At 37.7% G+C, this 23,046-nt stretch overlaps 1 protein-coding gene across 12 annotated transcripts in view; it reads right to left on the bottom strand.

The window, feature by feature from the left end:
* Positions 1 to 23,046, bottom strand: part of PARD3 (par-3 family cell polarity regulator) — a 434,123-nt gene that overhangs the window by 250,505 nt on the left and 160,572 nt on the right. For all 12 annotated transcript variants that reach the window (XM_085227074.1, XM_085227084.1, XM_085227082.1 and 9 more), the window contains exon 4: positions 13,000 to 13,178. In XM_085227074.1, the coding sequence (XP_085083200.1) occupies positions 13,000 to 13,178 (179 nt within the window). The remainder of the gene's footprint in view (positions 1 to 12,999; positions 13,179 to 23,046) is intronic.

Genomic DNA, 23,046 nt, shown 5'->3' with positions numbered 1-23,046 from the left:
GGATAAGCAGAGTATTTTTTTTTTCCAGTCAATATTTGTCTATCTTAATTCTGACAATTTAGAAGGAATATCTATTTGTTACCCCTTTCTGAGCAAGTAAATTAGAGTTATAGTGCCACATATTTAACAATATTACTGCCTTCAGGAATCTTGAAAATCTCTCTAAAAAAAAAATAATAATAATAATTAAAAAAAAAAAAGTAACAAAAGAAAATACCAAAAAGCCACCACCTAAAAACATCAGTGTACATTGGTAGTAAAATACTTCTTTCTACTTTATTTATTACCAAGTACTTCATTCCACCATCATAAGTATTTCCTTCCCCATTTAGGCCATCGATATTTATTTTGTGTAGCGCAGTATTCATCCAATACTCTAAAATACAGACTGTAGCATCAGTTCCCCTACAATTGCATCTTACAGTTTGATTTCTTGTAAAGCTATTACATATTTTGCTAGGAAACTGAGCTCTCAGCATAACTGTGATAAAAAAGAATTTTCAAGGGCTTCCTTAATGAGAGCAGGTTTTTTCCTTACTTATTAAACTTAAGCTTTCTTATTTGATGACAAGTTCTTTTTTTGAAAGAGATTTTGTAGTAGAAAAGAAATAATCAATTTCAAAATATTAAAGCTTGAATTCAACCAGCACAAGATATTGTAAAAATACATCTGCACAAGTAACTAGCTGAACAAATCCCCATCATAAATTAGCTTAACCTCCCACAAATGAGTAAAAATTTCATATCTTTCAACTATTAAAATTTTCCACTTTTCCAGTGTGATTAAGAACACAGCAAACAGTCTCTTGCTTAGGAGAGGGAGAGTGGAAGCTGATGCTTTGTACAACTGTCCCCCTGCAGAGCCATAAAGGACAGGAAGCAGCACTGATTTTTTCCTAATGCTGCTCATATTCCATTCTCCTCCAGAGACAGAGATAGCACAGTTCCTATCAGCCAAAACAACAATTTCTCTTGCTGAAATTTTGAAAAGGTATAATAACAAAATCAAGATCTGGACAAAGAAATAGAGGAGGATAATTTTATGCACAAAAACACTCCATTCAGTTGGTGCATGAGTTACTGTTATCTGACGGTAACCTGTTATCAGACAGATCATCACCCCATCTGAATGGACATTTTTGCATCCTGTAATGAGATGTTTTCTGCAACTTTGTATTTCATAGATAATTCCATTTTTCTATTGATTCTTGTTTACAATTTTCAGTACAAACATTTAAAGCAAACTTCTTTTATCTACACTACACAAAGCTCTCCCTCCATGCAGCATCTACCAGCCACGTACAGTTGAAATTTTTGCAAGAGTGAAAGAAAAAAAGATAAAAACTCATTCAGGGATGTGTTCAGGGAAGTATCCTTCAGTCATTCAATTGCTAAATGGCACTGATCTGAGTTATGCAGGATAGCAGTACTGCTTGCAGTTTATACAGGAACCTCCTGCTGTGGAATGTCTTAAATGCCACAGCACACAGTGCAGATGAATTTATGCTAAGAGTATATTAAATCGGGCCTCTGTTTGATGCAGAAGACATTGTCAGAAATTCTGCAAGGAGTTCATGCCTAGTAATGTCTGTGCTGGCCAGAAGAATATATTCCTCCCATTTACTAAAATATTTCTGCTGTAGTCCACTTTCATAGAAGTTTGCCTTTCTCCTGCTGTGATGCACACCAGTTCTTTTTACACAGGAGGCATCCAAAGTTACTCATCAACTTTTTGGATGGCTGAAACAAAAGCTGGAAAGGGGCAGAGATGCAGCCCCTGAGAGTTGTGCTTTGCAGTAAAGCTCAAAATATCACTACTATCAGCACGTAACAAAAAACTTCTTCAGGGCTGGAATTATATGCAGTTTTGCTGGTGTTAACCAAACAGCAGAACATTAGAAAAGCAACCTGCCATAGGTAAGCACCACACTCCTTTCTTTGTTGCTGAACCAGCTGCAAAGCTGTTTGCCACCAAAAGCAAACAAACATACATTCTGTAAAATATGCCAATGAATAACCCAGATCATTTTTCTTCCATTCAGCATGATTCGGCATTAGCGTGCCTGCACCAAACATCCAACTGGAAAGGTGTGTGCTGCTTTTAACGTTAATACCATTCAAAGAAGATTTTATAGTGCAGAAGCCATCAGGGTCACACAGGGAATTCTCATTTCTTCTGGAGCTGCAGCTGGAAGCCCTCCTGAGACTGGTACTGACACGCATCATCAGTTACAATTAAATGCAGTAATTTTTAAAAAAGGTTCTTTCTCAAACATCTTTGGGGACTGTGGGCAATGGCAAGTTTATGATATTTGAAATGAAAATTGATCAGTATAACTCTAAAACTGTCAAATCACCATATTTATATATTATATTATGTAATGCCACTGTACTTAATAGTAGCATTTTGCAGTATTTTTAATGAGGATACTGAATCCAACTCCTTAAGATTTAGTTCAGTGTTCTGTCCCTGCAGGGCTTTGCTGGAGGCTTGGGTGAAAGGGACAACAGTGAAGTGCTTTTGCTGTGCTTTTAATTTCAGATGATTTGCAATATATAACAAGCTTCTCATCAAAGACTTTGTAGCTTGCAGATAAAATGATGCATTATTATGATCCGTGTACTTTAATTACTGGCTGTCAGTGCATAAACTCATTAGTGACTGTAACCTGCACTTGTACCACTAAAGACTCCCAGCATGACTAACAGAATCAGAATGTCCTTCACATCGCATGGTGACACATCCCTGCCCACCACCTCATTTGCCACTACACCAATTTCCAAATACTGAAGAAGTAGCGTATTTTTCATTTGCTTTTGCCTTATGTATATCTAATGCAAAGTGTAATGAGTTTTTGGTGTTTTATTTCTATATGGACATACAACAGAAGGTAAAGAGGTTGAAGACCTCTTCATGGCAATTCTCTGGAAAGAGAACCAAAGATCTCTAGCAAGCTTTCCCTTTAGCTATTTCTACAGCAAGTCATTTACCTCTTGTTCAGGACCTTCAATACAAGAAACCATCTGGGGCTCTAAAAATGTTTGGCTGTATTTTTTTTTCATGTATGCAGAACATTTTGGAAAAGGATTTTTGTTTTTTTGCTTTTGATACCATGTGACAGTCTCAGATTGATCCCTCCATGCTGAAGAGAGATGAAATGTTGTTAAATCCTTTGAAGTTACTATTTCATTTGACCAACTCTGGGCAAGTGTCTGTGAATATATTTATTGGCTCAATGACTAAAAAAGCTCTTCTTTCTTTTTATGCTCCACTCTGTCCATGCTAGACACTGGTCAGTTTGATGTCACGCGCTAACTCTAAAGCAGCAATACCAAAGCATTTTTATGTAAATACAGATCTGTCTGATACAAATCTCTGTTTACTAATAGTAATATACATATACACTCATTTTTGCATGCCCTCTGAAGTTTCAGTAAACAAACTCTTGTTTATTGTGTTGTACTGGGTTTTTGTTGCTTTACAACTTAAATAAATGAATATATAAGACCAAGTGAACCAAGTGAAAAAAAAAGAATAGAAAAAAAGAAAAAAACTGTATGAATTGTGCCTCTTTCACAGGAAAAATAATTATATATGGGAAACTAATTAACCCAGTAATGTGATGTACATATATAAATTTACTAAGAAAACCCTTACATAGAGGTCAGATTTGGATCCATTCTTGCTATTCATCAGCAGCTTTTTATCAACAAGTTATACCAGCTTTCATGTTTTCCTCAAAAGGAACTGTACCAGTCAATAAGTAACTCATTCCTTATAAACACCCATATATCTTAAGAATCTGACACTACTGCTTTGTCGATCACCCTTTTCCTCTCAGAAAATTCAGTTTGTTTTATCATTCTATGTTTTAGTTTCAAAGCTTACTTTGTTTTGCAATGTATTGAAGAACACAACCTATGAGGATACTATAATCTGGATACAGTTTAACCATCAAATGCATGCAGCAAGGATTGGGTCTCAGTCACCCACTATCAGGAATCTCTAATCTTAGGCCATTCCCCAAGAAGTAAAAGAGGATTCCTGCATTAATGAAATATCTCAGCTTTATGCCTGTTCTTGGCTCTGACCTACAACATGGATCATTTCCAGCCAACTGGTAAAAACTGTCTTAAGATACAGGAGATGAGTATCTAATATTCTAATAAAGAACATGGTCATTTGCATTCCTTATTTATAATGGAAATAGATGTGAAGAATGACAACTCCACAGTCATTTTGATGACTTTAGAAAATCTAGAAATATTTGTGTTCAGAAATGACCCCTCCTGTAGCTCCATTAACTTAATATGCATTAACAATAGCTCATTACACGCTTATGAGGAGAAAGACAATTTAAAAGCCAATGTTATGCCTAAGTTCTATCACTTCACGTTCAGAAATTCCTAAATTTGTGCAATTCCAACTCATATTCTATGCTGTCCTTTGATTGACAAGGAAAGATTGACTTGAAAAACAGCAATGAGCTGGGGCCATGAAGAATGGACAGTTTCCTGTATATATGGTGCTGTATGAAGCTATTCAGTACCGAAGAATATGGAGTAAGTTAAAAATAAATTAAACAACGTGACGTATATCCAAATCATTCTGTCCATCTCTCGTGTTTACAAAGGAAAACAAAAAATGTAACAACCTTTGCAGGCATACATGCAAAACCAAAACTTACTAGGCAGGGTACTTTGATTTTTCTCAGACTGAGACAGGAAAAAAAAGCTTCTTAAACAATTCACTCTTACTATTCTCACAATAACACCTCACAAAACATAATGCTAAACAACCAAAATAGCATATGGTAGTTGATATTTTGTAACTACAATTCTGAAACTGGAGTTTACTTCTATGAGCATTTTCAAACAATGCTAAAAAGACAACGTTTTTCATAGCATCATTTTAAAGGAAAATAAATGAATCAGTTAGTTTAAAATGCCATGAAGCAACACTTCTGCTTCCTGTACACATTATACTTTGAAAGCAGTTTCCTCTTCTCACTATTCTTTTTCTTGTTGTTTTTTTTTCTCCCACAAAAAGGAAACACTCACTCTATAGAACATCTCCTAGAAAGCGTACTTAAGCGTACTATAGGCATATATCTCAAATGTCTTTGTGACTTTTTTTAAAGCTAGTAAAATAATGTCCAAAGTAAAATTGAAAAATACTTGAAGATGAGTTATACAGATTTGCCCAAAAGTGACAGTTCCAGTAGTACCACACAAGAAGATCTGTACAGGGATATCGCTTGTTTACACTTAGTTCCCACATCTTTTTGCCATGCTACTGTAGAGGATGCAAAAGTATTATTTACATCCAGTTATGTATCAATCTATATGGTTGTTTATATGCAATAGTGCAATTATGCTCAACCCTGCCATTTTCACTGATATTTTATTTTGTATCCAAATTTATACAGCGCTTTCTGTCTACTTGGATTTAATGAAAATAGCATTTGTAATGCTGTTTGTTTATCTTTACTGTTAACATCTCTTCTTTTGATTTCTTGAGAGAGCCATGTAATTAAATTCCAGACACAAAAAAAAAGCTATGAGGGCTGCTCTGAAAGTAATGCCTCCTATTTTATGGTGTTGGCCCATGAGATCAGAGACAGATGGTGGTGGTATGAAAGGTGGAATTTTCCCCATAATACATTTTTGTTCCCATGTGACAGAGGACAACAGACAGGCAGTCTGACAGAATGACACATGCCACGGAAGTGTGGATGAAGCAAAGCTTATAACTTGCCAGTACTACCCTGATAAGTGCAGGTAAATGCTTTAAGGCAGCCATACCTCTAAAATGAATATTTGAAAGCTTCTAATGGTTGTTTTCATGTCTAGAAAATTGCACCTGCAGGGCAACAACAAAAATAGAATGAAGGGGACAGGGCAACCATGCTAGCTTCTCAAGCTAAGAAAACTTAACTGTTTCTGTTTCCCTCGCTTTAACAGGTGAGCAGAGAAGGGCAATGACTTCTGACCAAAGCAGTGGGGCAGTGCCCAGGCAGCAGCAAGGCAAGGCCTGCAGGCTGAAGCAAGGCTTGGGTGCACCAGCTGCGCCCTCCCCACACCACAGCCATTGGTCTCTTCCCTATCAGCCCTTACTAAAACCACCACTGTTTGACCTATTTAACAATATATAGAGGGGACTCAACTCCCAGGAAAGCACTCAACTCTGTGGGATCAGGTGACTCATCAGCTTTGGAAAATCATTTCAGGCCTCGGTCAGACTCTTTCCTGAGGACTTTACCAAGGCAGGACAAGCAGCATCTGTTTCAGACCCAAATTCAGTCCTACCAGAACTAAACCCAGTAGGTGAGTAGGCTGTCCTAGTTTTAATTTCCACCCAGTGAAGTTCACCATTTCTTCCACAATCACACTAGTCTGAGACTACTTTTCTTGCATGACTGATAGTCATTGCAGTATTACTTAAATTCATTTAAAAACACAACAAACGCAGCAAAAAAAGGCTGAAATAATCACTGCTGGCACTGCTCAGACTCACATCAGGACACTGCAGGAAAGCCCAGGCTACAATGTGACTTGTACTTCGAATTTCACTGACTTGCTTCGGACTTGCTTTGCATCAGTACACAACCTTGGTAATATGAAAACAAGGCAGATAGGCAAATTTATGAATATGCATCTGCAGAAAGTCTTTGTATATACTGCAAATGCAGTTTAAATACACAGTTCTGGGTTACAACTAAATAGATGAAAACTGTCCCCAGTGAAAACCTACGTGCATCTCTAATCTATAAAACTTAAAAATAAAATGACTAAACCTGAACTCCCAACCCAATTTTTTTTATCTTTTGTTATTCAATCTTTCATCAAGCTACTATTTCAGGCCCATGAAATTTTTTTATCCTCAAGCCCACAGAGTGCTACAGTAACATAAAAAATTAAAAGAAATAGAGATGAACATTTAAACATGGAAATTTACAAGCATGTGTACACTTAGATGAATGGCAGAGAAAAAGTCAGCCATTCATTAGAACTTAAATCTTTCTGTACTTGAGATGTCCGTGCCTTCAGCATAGCTTTCATCACCTCTCTGAAAAATGCCGTACACCACTGCTACTGAAGTGAAAATATAAACATCTTGTGCATGTTCCAACACTCCTCCTTCACTAGGAAGACACTCGATCACTCAGATCCTCTTTAGTATTCATAGCTCATGGTACAGCACTGTGTTCTCTCACCTGCAGACCAGACACTGCTCACCCAAAGCCCATCACACAGAGATGGGGTAGCAAAGTACTGGAAGAAAATTACTTATTCTTCCCACTTTACTGATGAAGAACAGAGATTGAGAGTGATCAACACAGAGCTCAGCCACAGAGCAAACTGCAAAAAAAAAGCACAAGTTCTCAGATCTCTCTAGAATCATGCACTAATAATCTTCTGAGGGACAGAAAGGAAATTTGATAGGTGGGCTTTCACAAACGGATATCTCACAGAAAGAAGAAAAAAAAGAAAGGAAAAAAAAAGGTAAAAGAACAAGAGATTAAGGAAATTGTAATTTCACTTTGGATTGTTTATTTTTATTACTGGCTTTTTCCCTGCTTCTTAGCAATTCATGACTGACTTTTCTATCCTTCCATCCTGAATCCTTCCGCATATGCAGCACTCAGCAAACAGTAGAGCACAAAATCCAGTGATATACATTTTCTGTTATCTCTCTGTGCACCAGACCAGGATTTTTCATTTTATATCTCCCATTCTCAACATGCTGCTGATGGTAAGAAACGCTGGTTTTGTTTTCACTTTTTGGAAATCAGAAATGCTGAGTTTTTCCATTGAGATTTTAATTCTTACAGTACTAAAATATTACTTGCTACTACTCTGTACAGAAAGTCAGATTCTTCTCAGAGGTAAGCAGTAAAGTAACAGGAATCAACAGGTATGTATAAATACAAGTATATCCATAAGGGTGACCAAACACTGGAAGAGGTTGCCCAGGGAGGTGGTGCAGTCTTCATCCTTGGAGATACATGTATACAAAACCTGGACACAGACCTGAGCAATCTGCTCTGACTGACCCTGCCTTGAGCAGAGTGGCTGAACTAGATGACCTCAAGCAGTATCTTCCAACCTCACCTATTCTATGATCCTATGAAAGCCATGAATTTTACACACAATCCAGGACAAAAATAACACACATTGTTCATGTTGTTGCATACTCTCTGGGTGCATTTGCTCTAAACTATTTTATCATCACATGACAAGCTACCAGCAATAATTTTCTATTGCAAAGAAAAGTAGTGCACATAACTTTGTTTGTTTTTTAAATATCCATTCCTCTCTCTCCCACAGTAACATTTTCTGCATTAAAACACTATTTCAGTATTTGTAAATAACTCTCTCATTTTTCCTTCCTCTTTTTCTACGTGCAATCACATCTGAAATGACAAAATCTGTGAATCTCACAAAAAAGAAATAAGCTTGTTCCCAGAATGATATCTTTTAGTCCATAATTTTTCCTACTTGGTCTAATTACTTTCCAGACAGTAAGTCAGATTCCTTGGCTATAAAATGAAATTCATACACTGCTTTAATACAGGAAACTTCAATCCTCTGAATTATAGCTAAAATCTATTGCAATAACACACCTTTGGCAAAAGCAATAGAGAAAAATTTCACTAAGCCAGCTTTAAAATGAGTCAAAGCTAAATGAAACTAATTTTCACTTTGAATCTTGACATGGACAAATCGTTTTTGTTTGGTATATACATCTCATATAATGCACGCATGCTTTTTCCCTACTGTGACTAAAGAAAAAAAAAATTGTATTCCATTTATAAAGAGACTTAGAGGCATTGCATCTTTCACAAGAAAAAAAATTCAGTGCGATAATTTGAATATGTGTATTTATCTTTCTCAAGCCAATACAAAATAAAAATTTCTGCAAGAGGGGATGGTGAGAAACACAATGCTTTATAGTTAAGGGATTTGACACTACATGAGATTTAGGTCACTCTTACATGGCTTAAACTTCTTTTTCTGCAGTTTATGGAGCCCATAAAGATAAGGCTTCCAAGCAGGAAGAAAGAATATCCTAAAAGAAGTTACACGAACAAGGCATGGCTATTCTTATAATATAGATGTGGGAAACCTATATAAACAAACAAACAAAAAAACTGGCTGCTAACTAAATGGCAAAGGCAAAAAGAGGAAAAAAAGTGATGTGACAAGTATATTCAGCTGCGTTGATGGTCCACCCTGCAGAGCATGTTGCATGCCATTTGCTTTGCTCCAGGTGGGTGAATCCTGGAGCGAGAGAGGCACAGAAGCCCGTGCACAATCATTTTTCTCTCCCATTGCTCTCTCTCAGTGTACATTATTGCCTCTTTATGCTATACCAGTGCTATTATCTCAGATGCAACAATACATGAATCAAACTCATGGGAAATTTTTCATAAGGCAGGTAGCCATGCTATATCCCTGTCTTAAGCAAGACAGGTTAACTAGATAAGCAAATAAGTAATTTGTAATAATACGCAACTCTTCATCACAAACACAGGTGCAAATTAAAAAAGAAAGGGGATAATTAACTCACAGTCATTATGAGAGAAAACATATCTAGTTGTTGCATTTATGTTTTTTGTACACTAACACAAACATCTAAGGGAAAGGAAACCTGATTTTCATTAGTGCAGCTCATGTTTTAAGGGCAGCTACTTAAGTCAGTCGGCTTTCGTACTGCATTATTAAGACTGTGAGCTAAATTAACAGCTATTCAGAAAAGAAAAGAACATCAAAAAATATTCTACTGTGATGGAAGGAACCACGTCTGGTGCACTTGAGCTGCATACAATCTGTTCAACTGTATAGTTCAATAAAATTCAAACAAAATTACAGCTTGCAAATCAGGTATCTCTGCAGGCCTTTGAGAAGATATTTTACTAGGAGATTTCTTGTTTCATTAGAATGGCTCAAGGAAGCAAGAAACATGATTAAGTCAAGCCCTGAATCACTATGTAATACAGATACGTCTCGATCACAAAATTCTGTTTGAAAGTCATTTTAATATTAACCTTTAAAAGAATCCTGAGAACTGAATTTACCTAAGAAAACGGTTGATGATAATGAGCTAACTTTGTAAATACCTGCACAAAGGAGGAGACTTAATCATTTTGTTGAGACCTCTCAGGAGAACACAGAAGGAAGAGGTCAGGAATTACCTAGCTGACAACAGTCTCCAATATTACAATAACTTGTAAAAAAACAATAATAATGATAATTCTTCAAATACATGAGTACTATTGGATAGAAAGCATCAATGTATGGTTTCAAGTTGCTCTTACAAGGTGTAAGTACAGCTGGACAAAACAGAAAATAGAAAAAGTCAAAATTCCAATTCAAAGGAAGCACAGAGTACAGGGATATCATAACAATAAACATGTTTCTTTTCAATAAAGGAATATGAAAAACAAATGAGAGATCACTTCCATCCTAATACGTAAAGGCACTTTAAGTTCACCAACAGGATCCTCCAAATCTCCCATATTTTTCTTCTTTCCCACTACCCTTTTCTCTTTTCATGTGCCCAGAACTACTGGCATATGTCCTGGCTCTTCACAGCCTTCAATGCATGGCAGCACTCTCTCCTCTTAATTTCATCTAATCTTGGGCATCTGCCCATTTTCCTGCCATTTCAAATTGTTCTTACCCAAAATGAAATAAACACCAGTGAGGAGTCTTCTCTCACTTGCCCCTGAGAAATAAATCCCTTCTGCCAGATACATGCAGCTTCTCTCTGCTAATTACTCCAAAAATTGGACAGAGTTTCTACCTGTCAATTATTCCTCTTTAGAGGTGACGGGCTGAAAGTAATGTCGCTTCTTAGAGTCAGTAGGTGGATGAAGCTTTTGGCAGCTCTCCCAGAAACCCTTTTCTTGTTTCTGTGAGAGACACATAGATATTGCTGGGGTAAAGTTGCTAACCTACAACTGTGCTGCAAATCTCAACCCAAGAACATATGTTCTTGTGCTGTCAAGAAAAGGAAATGCAGTGAAAACATTACATAGTGCCAACCGCCCACAAAAGATATATGGGTGCTCAAGCCCAATGCACAGAGCAGAAAATTAAGATTGTTCTCAGTGCTTTGCTTGAAATGTCTGTGTCATCTATAATCAGTGAAACAGTCTGAAACAAAGCACACCCATCTCGTTTTGTTATCTGAGTAGCTTAAGAAAACAAATAGTACTGAGTAGTAGTTATAGTTCAAATAACCTAAATATATTTCAAAAATTCAATGTTAGTCCTTTGGTCAGAGATAGATACTTTAACTGCAGAGGAAATAATGAATTTTAGAATAACAATGCAAATAAATTTGCTGCTAGTACTGGGATATGAGAGGAGAATTATTGATATCAATTACTAAGAGAAATAAAATTCACTAATATATCTTGATTCACATGAAGAAATCGATGCTGGCAACACAAACAACGTAGTATGAATTCACTCAGTATTAATTCATAACATATGGTGTACAAGCAATTATTATTCAATTGCAGTTGTTTACTGCATCTTATCTATTAAAAATAACCTACTCAGCAATCTGTTCTATTTGAAGAACTGACGTATACAGTATGTAAAATAAAAGACTAGTAAAAAAATTAACAGTATCTGTATTGCTAACAAATGTACATTAGTTCTCCACCATTTTCGGGATTTAATGTTCCTTTGCTGCTAGCTTCCCATCACAACATGAGATCACACATATTCCTTTCCATTTTGGTCACCATGCTTCAGTAGACATCAAATATTTTCATGAAAATCAAGAGCAAGTACATAATGAACAACTAATGATGCAAGAACACGAGTGTGAAAGATCAGCTGCTGTTCAATTCTCTCCAATTTCTGCTAACTTCACATGCTAAAAGAAATCTGATTATGCATGTATGGCTCTCCAATATCTGTGCTAGTGGAGTAATGAAGTGCAGTTTCATTATCATTTCAGAAAAATTAACTGAAAATAGTAACACTTCAAAGGGATTAGATTATCACTTTTCTTCTCTAAATCAGAATACTATAAAATACTTTCAAAACAACACACACTTGTGTGTCATATCAGCACAAGTGAAAATATGCCTTTACCTACCTGACATTCTGATCAAGGAGAAACCTAAAGATACTACGATAAACAGAAGCCTTTGTAAGAATGTGGGCCTCAATACCTTGTTTTTGAAATAATCAAAATCCCTTGGAAGATAGGTGAGTTCATTAGCAGTACATAAAGACTTCTTCATCTGGAGTTTGGGAGTCCTGGCTGCACGTTTTTGGGTTGTGTTTATATTATAACTATCATAAGCTACTTCTTTTCTGACAGGATTTTGTGCTGTGCAGTCAGAATGGCAACCAAAAGTGCAACTTTCTATAGAAATGACTCACTGGAATTATTTTTTTCTTTAAAGTTTCTTCTTAACTGAAAAAAGACTGCAGGCAGAGATACTGAGGCCAGGAAGCGAATAACAGGCATAAAGTTAACTGTTTTGGTTTTAATAGCATTAACAAAGAGAAATAGCATTTGTAATTTTTGTTTTGCATTACTTGACTTGGAAAATGAAAACAAGCATTGGTATGTCAGAAAGACAGAGCCAGACTAGCTGTAGGCACGCAGATTATTCACTGACATTAGGACCTCTACAGAGATCAGTAGAAATCATTATAGACACCATCTATCTGCAGTCAAAGAAAACGTGTGATGGTATTTAGGTCCTATTTAGCAGAATAAGGAGTAATCAGAGTTTTAATGGCAATTAATGGTGAAATCAAACATTTGTAATGCTGCTGTGGGTGTCACTACAGGCTTCCTCAAAAGGTACATATGCAACTGGCACAGTGTTCTGCTGATAGTGTGGTTGGACAAGGTCTGAAAATAAAGGTTAACCCATTAAGAGGAGGACAAAAAAAGTCAAAATGTATGCACATTTCACATTTATTGAATGAAGAGGGGTACAGAAGTGTACCAAAATATACCTTTCTGTCATGTGTAGTGGGTACACCAGAGGTGTTCTGCTTGAGAAAGCCTGCTGTTGTGGACCACCTTGTAGGGTTTTTCCGTGAAGGCTCTTCTGAAGAAAAATTTGTATCACTTACAGAGGTTGAGAGGCCAATCAGTGCAGGGTCACTACTCCGCCGTACATGAAGAGGCATATCTGAAGAATGAAACAGACAGTAAATAAACACTGACTAGATTTAAAATGTTTTTCACATCAGAATATTTTTTTTTTCAAGCTCTGGATGGGCGGTTTTGGCCAGATGTGATATTGTAGAGTGAGCAGCTATTGACCTCAGCATAGTTCCTCAAGGACAAGGTCAATTGCTTTTAAAACCATAGTCTCACTGCTTGACCACATGAGAAGAAAATGAGGGACAAACAAAACTCTTAACCTAGTATAGCTCTTTGGTTTGATAAGTACAAAAATGGTATCGCTACCATCTGTTGGTTGCTGTGTAAAACATAAAAACCACCTAACCTTGAACAACTGACTTAAGTACACAAAGAGCAAGTAGACTAACAGTCATGCTAAAACCAGGAGTGGACTCAGACTTCCTGCATCAACATGCTTGTAGTGAGGGCACTGCCAGCCAGAGCAAGCAAGAGGTGGCAGAGCAGCCTCTCTGCAGGGAAAGGCAGCCTCCTCTCATTTGGAAGCATCCATTCTGTTCTTTTCTCAGAATGCAAGGAAGTGATCGATTTCTGCTCTGCGCTCTTCCTTCTCCTGATAACTGAAACAAGATCTGTGCTGATTTATCCCATTTCCCTTAGCTTTCCAACTAGTATAACTGACAGGAGAAAAAGATTTCATTAGTAATAAGCAATGCAACAGGCAGGTAGACAGAAATAGAAAGGGATTTGTAACATATGTGGAGGTCAAAGTTTTGGAAACTTTGATGACGCATTAGTTTTTCTTGAAATACAACTTCATTTTTCCAATTTCATTTATTATCTTACAATGAATATCCACACATATGTAGCGTCTGTGCCCAAACAGAAGTTTCACTGCCTGTGTTTGTGACCTCTTAGCACTCTCCCACTCAGCACCAAAAAGGAGGCGATGCGATTTATCAGTTTTATTTCTCTTTACTGCTGCACTGAGAATCTTGAATGCAAAGCAAAAAAAGGTGAAAACTATGGCAGAGTCACTGGGAAAGGCACAATAGCCAACATCTGAGAATGATAACCAGGACTATTTTTCAGCCATGATCGAATATTTCCCGGAGAAGCTGAAGGTTCACATCTCCCAGTACCAGCAGAAAACAGTGGCAGCAGTCTGAAAAGCGACTAGTCTTAAGCTTTACAATGTTTTTATATCAAAGCTTCATACAACAATATTAAAATACAAAATCTTATTTTATATAGCATTATAGAGTCACAGAGGAATATGGTCGATCATGCTACAGAAAAAAAAAGAAAAAATATGCATGGCTGGCGTTTTTTGGAAGAATTAGGAATCATACTGCTGAGATATGCAGAAGTGGTACGTGGCAAAACATCAGTTGTTTTATTTCAAGTCAAACGTGGTAATCAAGGATAACAGAGGATTAATTAGTGTTGTTTTTTTTTCCCGACAAATACTGTATTACTTCCATTTCCTCTGAATTTTTTTTTTCATTTTCATTACAAAGATGCTCACAAGAGTTAGTTTCCAGCAAAGAATTCTATTTTATAAATACATTTATAAGAGTATAATGCAACAAGGAGTAAATAAAATAATATTTCAGGAAAGATCACATTAATTATGGAGAAAATTATTTGTATATATCTGAGTCAAATTCTACATACAGTTTGATTTCTCAGCCTATACTAATAAAACTCATAACTGAGAGTTTTTCTTTGATTGCTTTGTCTTCAACTACTTCAAGTTTCACAGAGCAGCTGAAGGCAAAGCTCCTCATTTCCCACTAGATAGTAAACATAATAAAAGTACACTATCAAATCACCAGAGATCTATATAACAAAGGTGCCACAGCTGTGGTGACTGGCAACAGCAGCACAGAGCATAATGAAGTGACCCATTAACAGCAGTGGCTGTGCTTCTGGCTTAGCTCCGAACATACACTCTCATTTATTGGATTAGCCTGGTCAAGAAAGAAGGTCTGTGCTATGAGTGTGCCACTTAAGAAAAATAGCAATCTATATTTGTTCCAAGCAGCAGCCCATGCATATTATCCTGCTTGCCTTAGCTACCCACCCTACAACAGGGAACTATAATTTTCAAACATGAGTTCACTTACTCCTTATGCTCCTACATCTATATATATAAGCACAGCGAATGCAAAATGTTCTTCTTTTTTACACTCTTTCTTCAAATTACTTAACAAAAGTTCAGTTCAGTGAACTTCTGTAAGAGGAGAAGCTGAATTTCCAACCAAGAAATAAAGTAAGAAAATGGAAGTCACTAATTCTGGAAAAGAGAGAAGAATTCTAACTGCATTAGTTTGAATCATGTTAAGTGTCAGAGACGTTTCACAATACACAAAGTTGACTATGCAACAGATTTCCCAAATATTAATGTTCTAAAGAGGACACTAATTAGAAGATTTTCTCTAAAAAATCTCTTTGCTAATGAGCTACGTTTAGTATGGACCATTTCATTTTATTAAGGCTAGCTGTTGATGTATTGAGACATTTATCAAACACTTCTCTAAAAAATGTAATTCTGTCAATACAAAGATACAGCTTGATCAATTCTAGCCATTCCTTGTGAAAATGGTTTCGTATATAAGGAAATGTGACTTATATTACTAAACAAACTTCACAATTAAGTTTTATATAAAAGATGTGTGTTCTACCTCTACGCATTTCCAGTGTGAAACTAGAAATTTACAGATGGTAATTTTTATTTTTTTTTTTTTAATCACTGGAATGAGAGAAACACAGAGTGTTTGTTCCTTGGCAATGGATAATACCTCACCAGGTATTAATCCAGGAATTAAATCTTACTCATGCTGTGTTAACCACAAGTTGTAAATATCCTGTAAATCTCCTGTATTCTTCAATTCTATTCTGAGAGGCTGTTCAAGTGCAGTTTCTATACTGTCTGTTAAAACAACAATAAAGCAGCATATACAGAACAGATTTTTCTACCAATATACTGTTGGTTGCAATCTTCTGGTTTACTTAAATTTATAGATTTGAAGAGGATATCCTTTAAAATATTAGAAGACAAATCAAAGGAAAAGAACTTAATAATTAAACCACTAGATGAAGTATGTATGGGACCAATGCAATGTCACTGATTTCAGGATGATGGCTGATACCGTTTGAAGTCTGTGGTTTCTTTGAAGAGTGGATAAAACAGCAATGAACTCTAATCACAAGGCTTCAAATTCTCTGTGGCACTAATGCACTGTAAATATTGATTTGCTTCTGCAGCTAAGGTGCCTTTTAAATAAGCTCTTGAAACAGTAAATCTAATAATGAATTACAGGAAGTTTTAAAAGTCTAAGAATTAAGGAAAAATTAAATTAAAAATCATGAAAGTCACCACTAACTCAGTTCTTGAGCCATATTCAAGGACTTTATTCAGCAACAAGTCCAACACTGGAACTTGAGAAAGAATTATGTGTGACAGAGAATCCCATTAAGTTATGTATACGGCCATAGTTATGTTAGAAAATGGTTATTTGTAGGATAAATCCAAGCTGGGTAACAAAATGCTCACATTCATAATCATGAAACTCTGACTGGAAGTCTCATTTTATTAAAAGCAACAGCGGTTTCACTATAAATTATAAAAACAGTCAATGTACATTTTATAACCATCTTTAAATGCTAGGAACACAGAGCTGTACCTTTCCTTCCTGCCAGCAATTCCATTTTTATTTTAAAAGGGTCATCACCTTTCCTGATTTTCAAATAAGAATATGAGCAAGAGCATGAGAGGATCTGGCAAATTTCATCCATAAAGCCGTATGCTTCATTTTGCTTGCAACCATGCACTGCAAAGGCTGGTGGTCTTTCAGTGCACAGCTAATATATATGTTCCCTCACCAATTTCCTCTCAGAAATGACTGGGGAAATATTTATATATACAAGTGGATGGATGGATACAGCATAGCCAAGACAATTTTACACTGTGAAGATTTCAGCTGATGTTTCAGCTCCTCACTGTCATGGCAGTTTGTAGCTTGGCATGTAGTGAGTTTAAGACACTGATATAAAAAATAGACTTAAGGCTGTTTTTGGCCACCTCACACAGACTATCAGGCCCAAGGCTGATTAAGCAGATCTGAATAGGACTATTTTTTCTCCACGCTCACATGACTTTTCTCAGGGGAAAAAATGATTCAGTAAAAGCAAAAAAACGCTGTGGAAAAGAGTAGGTTTCATCACAGACAATTCTCAGGTTAGACGGGTCTTGAAGCAAACGTGTACGTACGTACATTGTGTTGTATACACAAGACACACAGAGATCCTACCTCAGCAACAATCAACTGTCTAAGGATAGGAGACAGGGATTGAACAGCTTCCCTTCCTGTGCCACCCAAGCAATTCATCCTAGCACTCAAGTCCTCATCGTCCTTCAAGAAAAATGATTAATTAGGTCTATCCTGGGGCTCTGGAGAACAGGGCTGTTTCTTTCAGCTTGAAGTACTTGAAAGTACAAACTAAGATTTCATGAATATTTAACTGAAATATCTGATACAAATATTCAGAGTTTCACACAGCAGCACAGCTCCAAGGGCAATGGTTCGAATTTCAGTGGGCCCAATCCAGCTCCTCATTCCACTCTGCTGGGCACAGCGAAACACAAATATCCCTCCATGACCTCTGAAACCTCAGATCCCCTAAAGCTGATCAACTTTCATTCCTGCAAGCCTCTAGAGGCAAGATGATGATAACTTCCAAAGAATACTCAGGCTGTCACAAGCTGGACTACAACTCAGGTTTTCAACACTTGTTCTCTTCAGAGTGAAGAAAACCAGTTGGAGTCAAAAAAAAACAACTGATTGTGAACTTATCTACAGACTGTATTAAACCTAACAGCAATGAACATTAGCCAGCACTTCTCTTCAAGATTAACAAAACAGTAGAAATCAGAAGAAGGCATCTTTAATTTGCTAATAACAGAAAATTCTTATAAATCTCACAAAACTATGTTTTCCTTTCATGTGTCACACACAGTTATTGATTTTCCAAGGTTTTTGTACAGTGTTAAGCAATATAGAACTTCACCTCTACCTTAATTCTCTACTGTTATTCATTTTTGTAACTATTATTCTGGTCTTACACTGTTCAGAAACCATCCAGAATAGAGTTGAAAAGTCATAATCTCCAGAAGAATGGATGACAATAAAAAGAATGCAACCAATCCATCAAAAAAGTCTTATCATAAAGCAAAAAAGTCATAACTGACTTAGTATCATTTTCAATTTCTTCTAGTAAAATCTAAGTTTCCTATTTTCTCAACCATGCCTGCTCAATGACTTCGAAATTTAAAAATAAGAAAACAACAACCTGCCACAGATACTTTAATAATGAAATAATGTTAAATCCTTATCTTGAAAGGCTTAAAATAACAGTCTTTCTTCTTTCTTTAATATTCTTTCTTCTTATTTTTGAATACTGATATCCAGGAGGAAAAAGATGATTGCACCTTGAAACTCAATCTACTTAGACACTGACTTTTAAAGCTAATTAGTGAAAGATCTTTAAAACTGAAATTAAAATTTAATTACGTACACTATCTCCATTTCCTTTCTCTGGGCTTTTTTTTTTAAATGCAAATATCTTTGCACGCCAAAAGAAAAGACAAAAATGTCAGATCTTACAAATGTTCTACTCATTTCTGTCAAAAAAATTATGTTTCAGTATGTTTTAATGAGCTGCAGTCTAAGTTTTGGGGGTGTATTCATCGTGGCTTTTCTCATATCATTCTGGATTATCCTGTTACCTATTTTCACACCATTGCTAGAGATCTAGGAAAAACGTACTTACAGCCCCCAAGATGTGGCAAATTATTCTCAAATAGAATTCTGCTCATTCTTTCTTCAAACATTTGTGTGACAGAGGTATCATCAACTTTACTACAGCTAAAGTATTTTTGCTTACATCAAAGAGCAAGCCTAGCTAATAAGACTCTTACTGATATTTAGTTCTAGCTATTTTATATTGAAGACATTGTATTCCTGTATCCTCATTCAAAAGTAATTTTGCAGTGCAGGCAAGAGTCTAGCTACTTAGAGTTAGTAACACCGAGGAAGCTGGTAGATATTATTCTTGCTACAATTTTGAAAAATCCCCTAAAACTGAACAGTAGCAATGCTACTATTAATGAGAATAATTACCGTGATCTGAAAATTGTACATTTCTCACGGTCTAAATTCTTTTTGTAGGATTGGAAAGGAAGAAGCTTCCAACTTTTTCCTGGAAAAAGGAATTAAAAACTGGGGAAGAACCACAAATGTTATGGTGTGCATAATACACACTATCGTTCTTTCATGAGTGAGTTTCAACCACAGAAAACCAGCAGTGGGTATAAGAAATAACAGGGGTGGGCAAAATATGCCAGTACTCTGCAATGGAAGATATCAGTTCAAAACTAGTGGTCAGCTTCTTCAGTCTATATCCAGTTCTGACTTTCCCAAGAATCAAATTTTCTTTCAACATCTGTTGCTGACACAGTGTCATGGTTTCATGATTTTTCATTATCGGTATTCCACATCATAACATCATGCAATGCACTGGGGGTTTGACTGCTGATGCTCAAGTTCCGGGTGCCTGTCCAGCGGAGAAGAGCAGCTACGTTTCCCCAGGGGGCTTTGCGGTCAACGAGGAGATATAACTCCCGGCAAGGTCACCTGATGCTCTCTTCTTTGCCTGCGCTGCTTCGCTTGCGCTTCTCTGCCTGCGCTGCTTCGCTTGCGCTTCTCTGCCTGCGCTTCTCGCCTGCGCTTCTCTGCCTGCGCTTCTCATCTCAGCGTTGTGGTAAGGCCGATCCACTATCAATTTCACATTCTCTCTCCTTATAAAATTCTGTTGATACCATATTTAGTAAATTACTTTGTTTTACCTCAGATTGTTGCCACTGTTTTCAATTATTTCGGGGTCCCTTATTTTCTTTTTTTTCCGGGGGCGCGGATCCGCGGATCCCTCCGCCCTTCTAGTCACGGAACCGGGCCGAACCAGCCCGTAAACCGTTGACATTCTTGGTGGAGAATGCGGGCATCAGTTGCTTTTTAGCTTTTTGAACAAATCTCTCTCTCCGCTCTCAGACAGCTTCATTGGGAAAGTTTATCTGTTTCACCAGTACTGTCTGAAAGCGTGACCTTGAAAAGTCCAGGCGGACGGCCAATACTCTAGGATATTTGTAAACTTTGAGCCTTGCTATCTTGTTTCTGTAAAAGAAAAAAAAAAGAGAAAAAATGCTTTCTCTACTGAAACTGCCTTTTAAGGGGCTGCATGCCACTGTCTCTTCTTTCTTAATGCTAAAAACATACTGGGCCTTAATTAAGTTCACCACTTTGCTCTATGGAGCAATAGGTATATATAGCCAATTGAAAACATGGATGGAAATAACTATGTGGCATCTGCATATTATGTGGCATACCATTCCAGAGGGAGCTGCTAATTTTACAGGGTTGGGGATTTTTAAGCAGGTTTCCAGCCTCTCCTTTGAATTCTTTATGCGGATTTTCAATGCTCACCTGATCACGTTATTAATCTCCGTGAATGTACTGCTCACCATTTCTCTTATTATTAGTATTTATTATATTTTGAGGAAGTCTGCCCCAAAACCAGTAAATACTGAGTGGCAGGGAATGTGGAGAGGCCTGGGTGAGACTTTAGAGAGATGGAAATCTTCGGTGTCATGGAACTTTACTCCAGAACACCTGAAAGACCCTGAAAATTTAAACAGATATTTGAGACAGGAATGTCGTGGCTCAGGAAGATCTGAGGAGGCCCAAATTGTTTGGGGCCTGGCTAATGCTTACCGGGCCTTATTCAATACTATCCTGGAGAGGGAGAGAGTTTGTGAAATTGAAAAGGAGAGTCTCAGGGAAACAGTGCAAAATGAGCGAGAGAGTCTCCTGGTCGAGAGAAACAGCCTCCAATCTGAGAGAGATGCCCTCCGAATTGAGAGAGACTCCCTGCAATCCAAACTCAACAGTCTTCAATCTCAACAAGACACCCTCCAATCTGAGCTAGATACTCTCATAATCGAACGAGACAGGCTCCGAGCTGAACTGGAGGATGAGAGCATTGGAACTGACCAACCTGATCAACTACAGGAAGCACCACAATTGATGTCACTTGCCCCTGTAAGAGGACGGAAAATGAAACGAATCTCGACTCAGTTAGAAGAGAAGAAAGAAGAGGAGAGAGGTCCAGAGGAGTGGCTCCAAGATCCACAAGAAGCACCCCTAAGTCCAGGGGAGGGGCCCTCAGTAAGACCACGGTCACCGGCGCCAATGAGGGCAACAAGAAGTCCCGAAAGAGTAAGAGGTGAGCAAGATATCGTTACCATTGTTGATCGATCTCTGAAAATGAATGAAATTCGAAGTCTGAGAAAAGACTTTTCACGTCACCCAAATGAGCCTATTGCCACTTGGTTACTTCGATGTTGGGACAATGGGGCCAACAGTGTGTGGCTGGATAGTAGAGAAGCTCGCCAACTGGGTGGCGTTGCTAGGGACTCAGCCATTGACAGAGGTATTAGTACATGCCAGAACCAGGCCTTTACCCTCTGGAAGCGGATGTTGTTAGCTGTAAAAGAAAGATACCCCTTCAAAGATGATCTGATGCCTGAGAAAAAGAAATGGGCTGATATGGAAGAAGGCATCTGTTATTTAAGAGAATATGCTGTGGTGGAAATGCTACATAGCCCCGATTTCATTCCTGACGAGCCAGACCAAGAGCATGATCCCGAGAGAGTCAGGTGTACACCAAACATGTGGCGTACATTCACAAAGACCGCACCAGAAAGGTACGCCAGCACATTTGCAGCAATGTATGGCAGAGGGGAAAGAAGACCCCTTATAAGTGAATTGGTTAATAAACTTCAAGACTTTGAGTTACATTTAAGCCCTCTGCGAGCTTGTGTTTCAGCCATTACAAAGGTAGCTGAAAAGCTGGACAGAATGGAAAACAAACAAGAAGATATAATAGACAAACTATCAACCGTGCCTGAAGCTGATAAATCCATGGAGGTAACGGATACATCAAATGGGGACCAGAATCCCCAAAACAGCCTATTGGAGGGGCTGATCAACTTGATTTCCTCCCAGCCGGTGGCATCTAATGTCTCAGCTATCAAAAGAAGACGTTCTCCTGCTCGAGCAAGTGACAACAGTAAGACCACATCACGTTTTGCCTTGTGGCATTACCTACGTGACCATGGAGAAGATATGAAGGAGTGGCATAAACAACCTACTCCTGTACTTCAAGCACGGGTAAGAGAGTTACAAGACAAATCAACCACCAAGGTGAACTTCTCTAAAAAGGTGATTGCTCCAGTTGCTGCAGACAGTGAAGGTAACAAATAGAGGGGCCCTGCCCCCAGCCAGGGGGGGAAAGGGATAATAGAGTTTATTGGACTGTGTGGATTAGATGGCCTGGCACATCAGAATCACGAAAATATAAGGCCCTGGTGGATACTGGTGCACAGTGCACTCTAATGCCCTCGAGTCACCAAGGGACAAAATCAATTTATATTCATGGGGTGACTGGAGGTTCCCAAGAGCTGACTATGTTGGAGGCCGAAATCAGCCTCACTGGTAAAGACTGGCAAAAACACCCTATTGTGACTGGCCCAGGGGCTCCATGCATACTTGGTATTGATTACCTCAGAAGGGGATATTTTAAGGATCCCAAAGGGTATCGATGGGCCTTTGGAATAGCTGCTGTAGACACAGAAGGTGTTAAGCAGTTGTCTATTTTGCCTGGCCTGTCAGAAGATCCATCTGCCGTGGGGTTGCTACGAGTGAAAGAGCAACAAGTACCGATTGCTACAAAAACGGTGCACAGACGGCAGTACCGCACCAACAGGGATTCCTTGCTCCCCATTCAGAAGCTGA

The sequence above is a fragment of the Meleagris gallopavo genome, chromosome 6 (genome assembly GCF_905368555.1).
Source record: "Meleagris gallopavo chromosome 6, MGAL_WU_HG_1.1, whole genome shotgun sequence".
NCBI classification, from domain to species: Eukaryota; Metazoa; Chordata; class Aves; order Galliformes; family Phasianidae; genus Meleagris; species Meleagris gallopavo.
The sequence above is the reverse complement of the archived record's forward strand: the minus strand, read 5'-3'. Positions and strand labels throughout refer to the sequence as shown.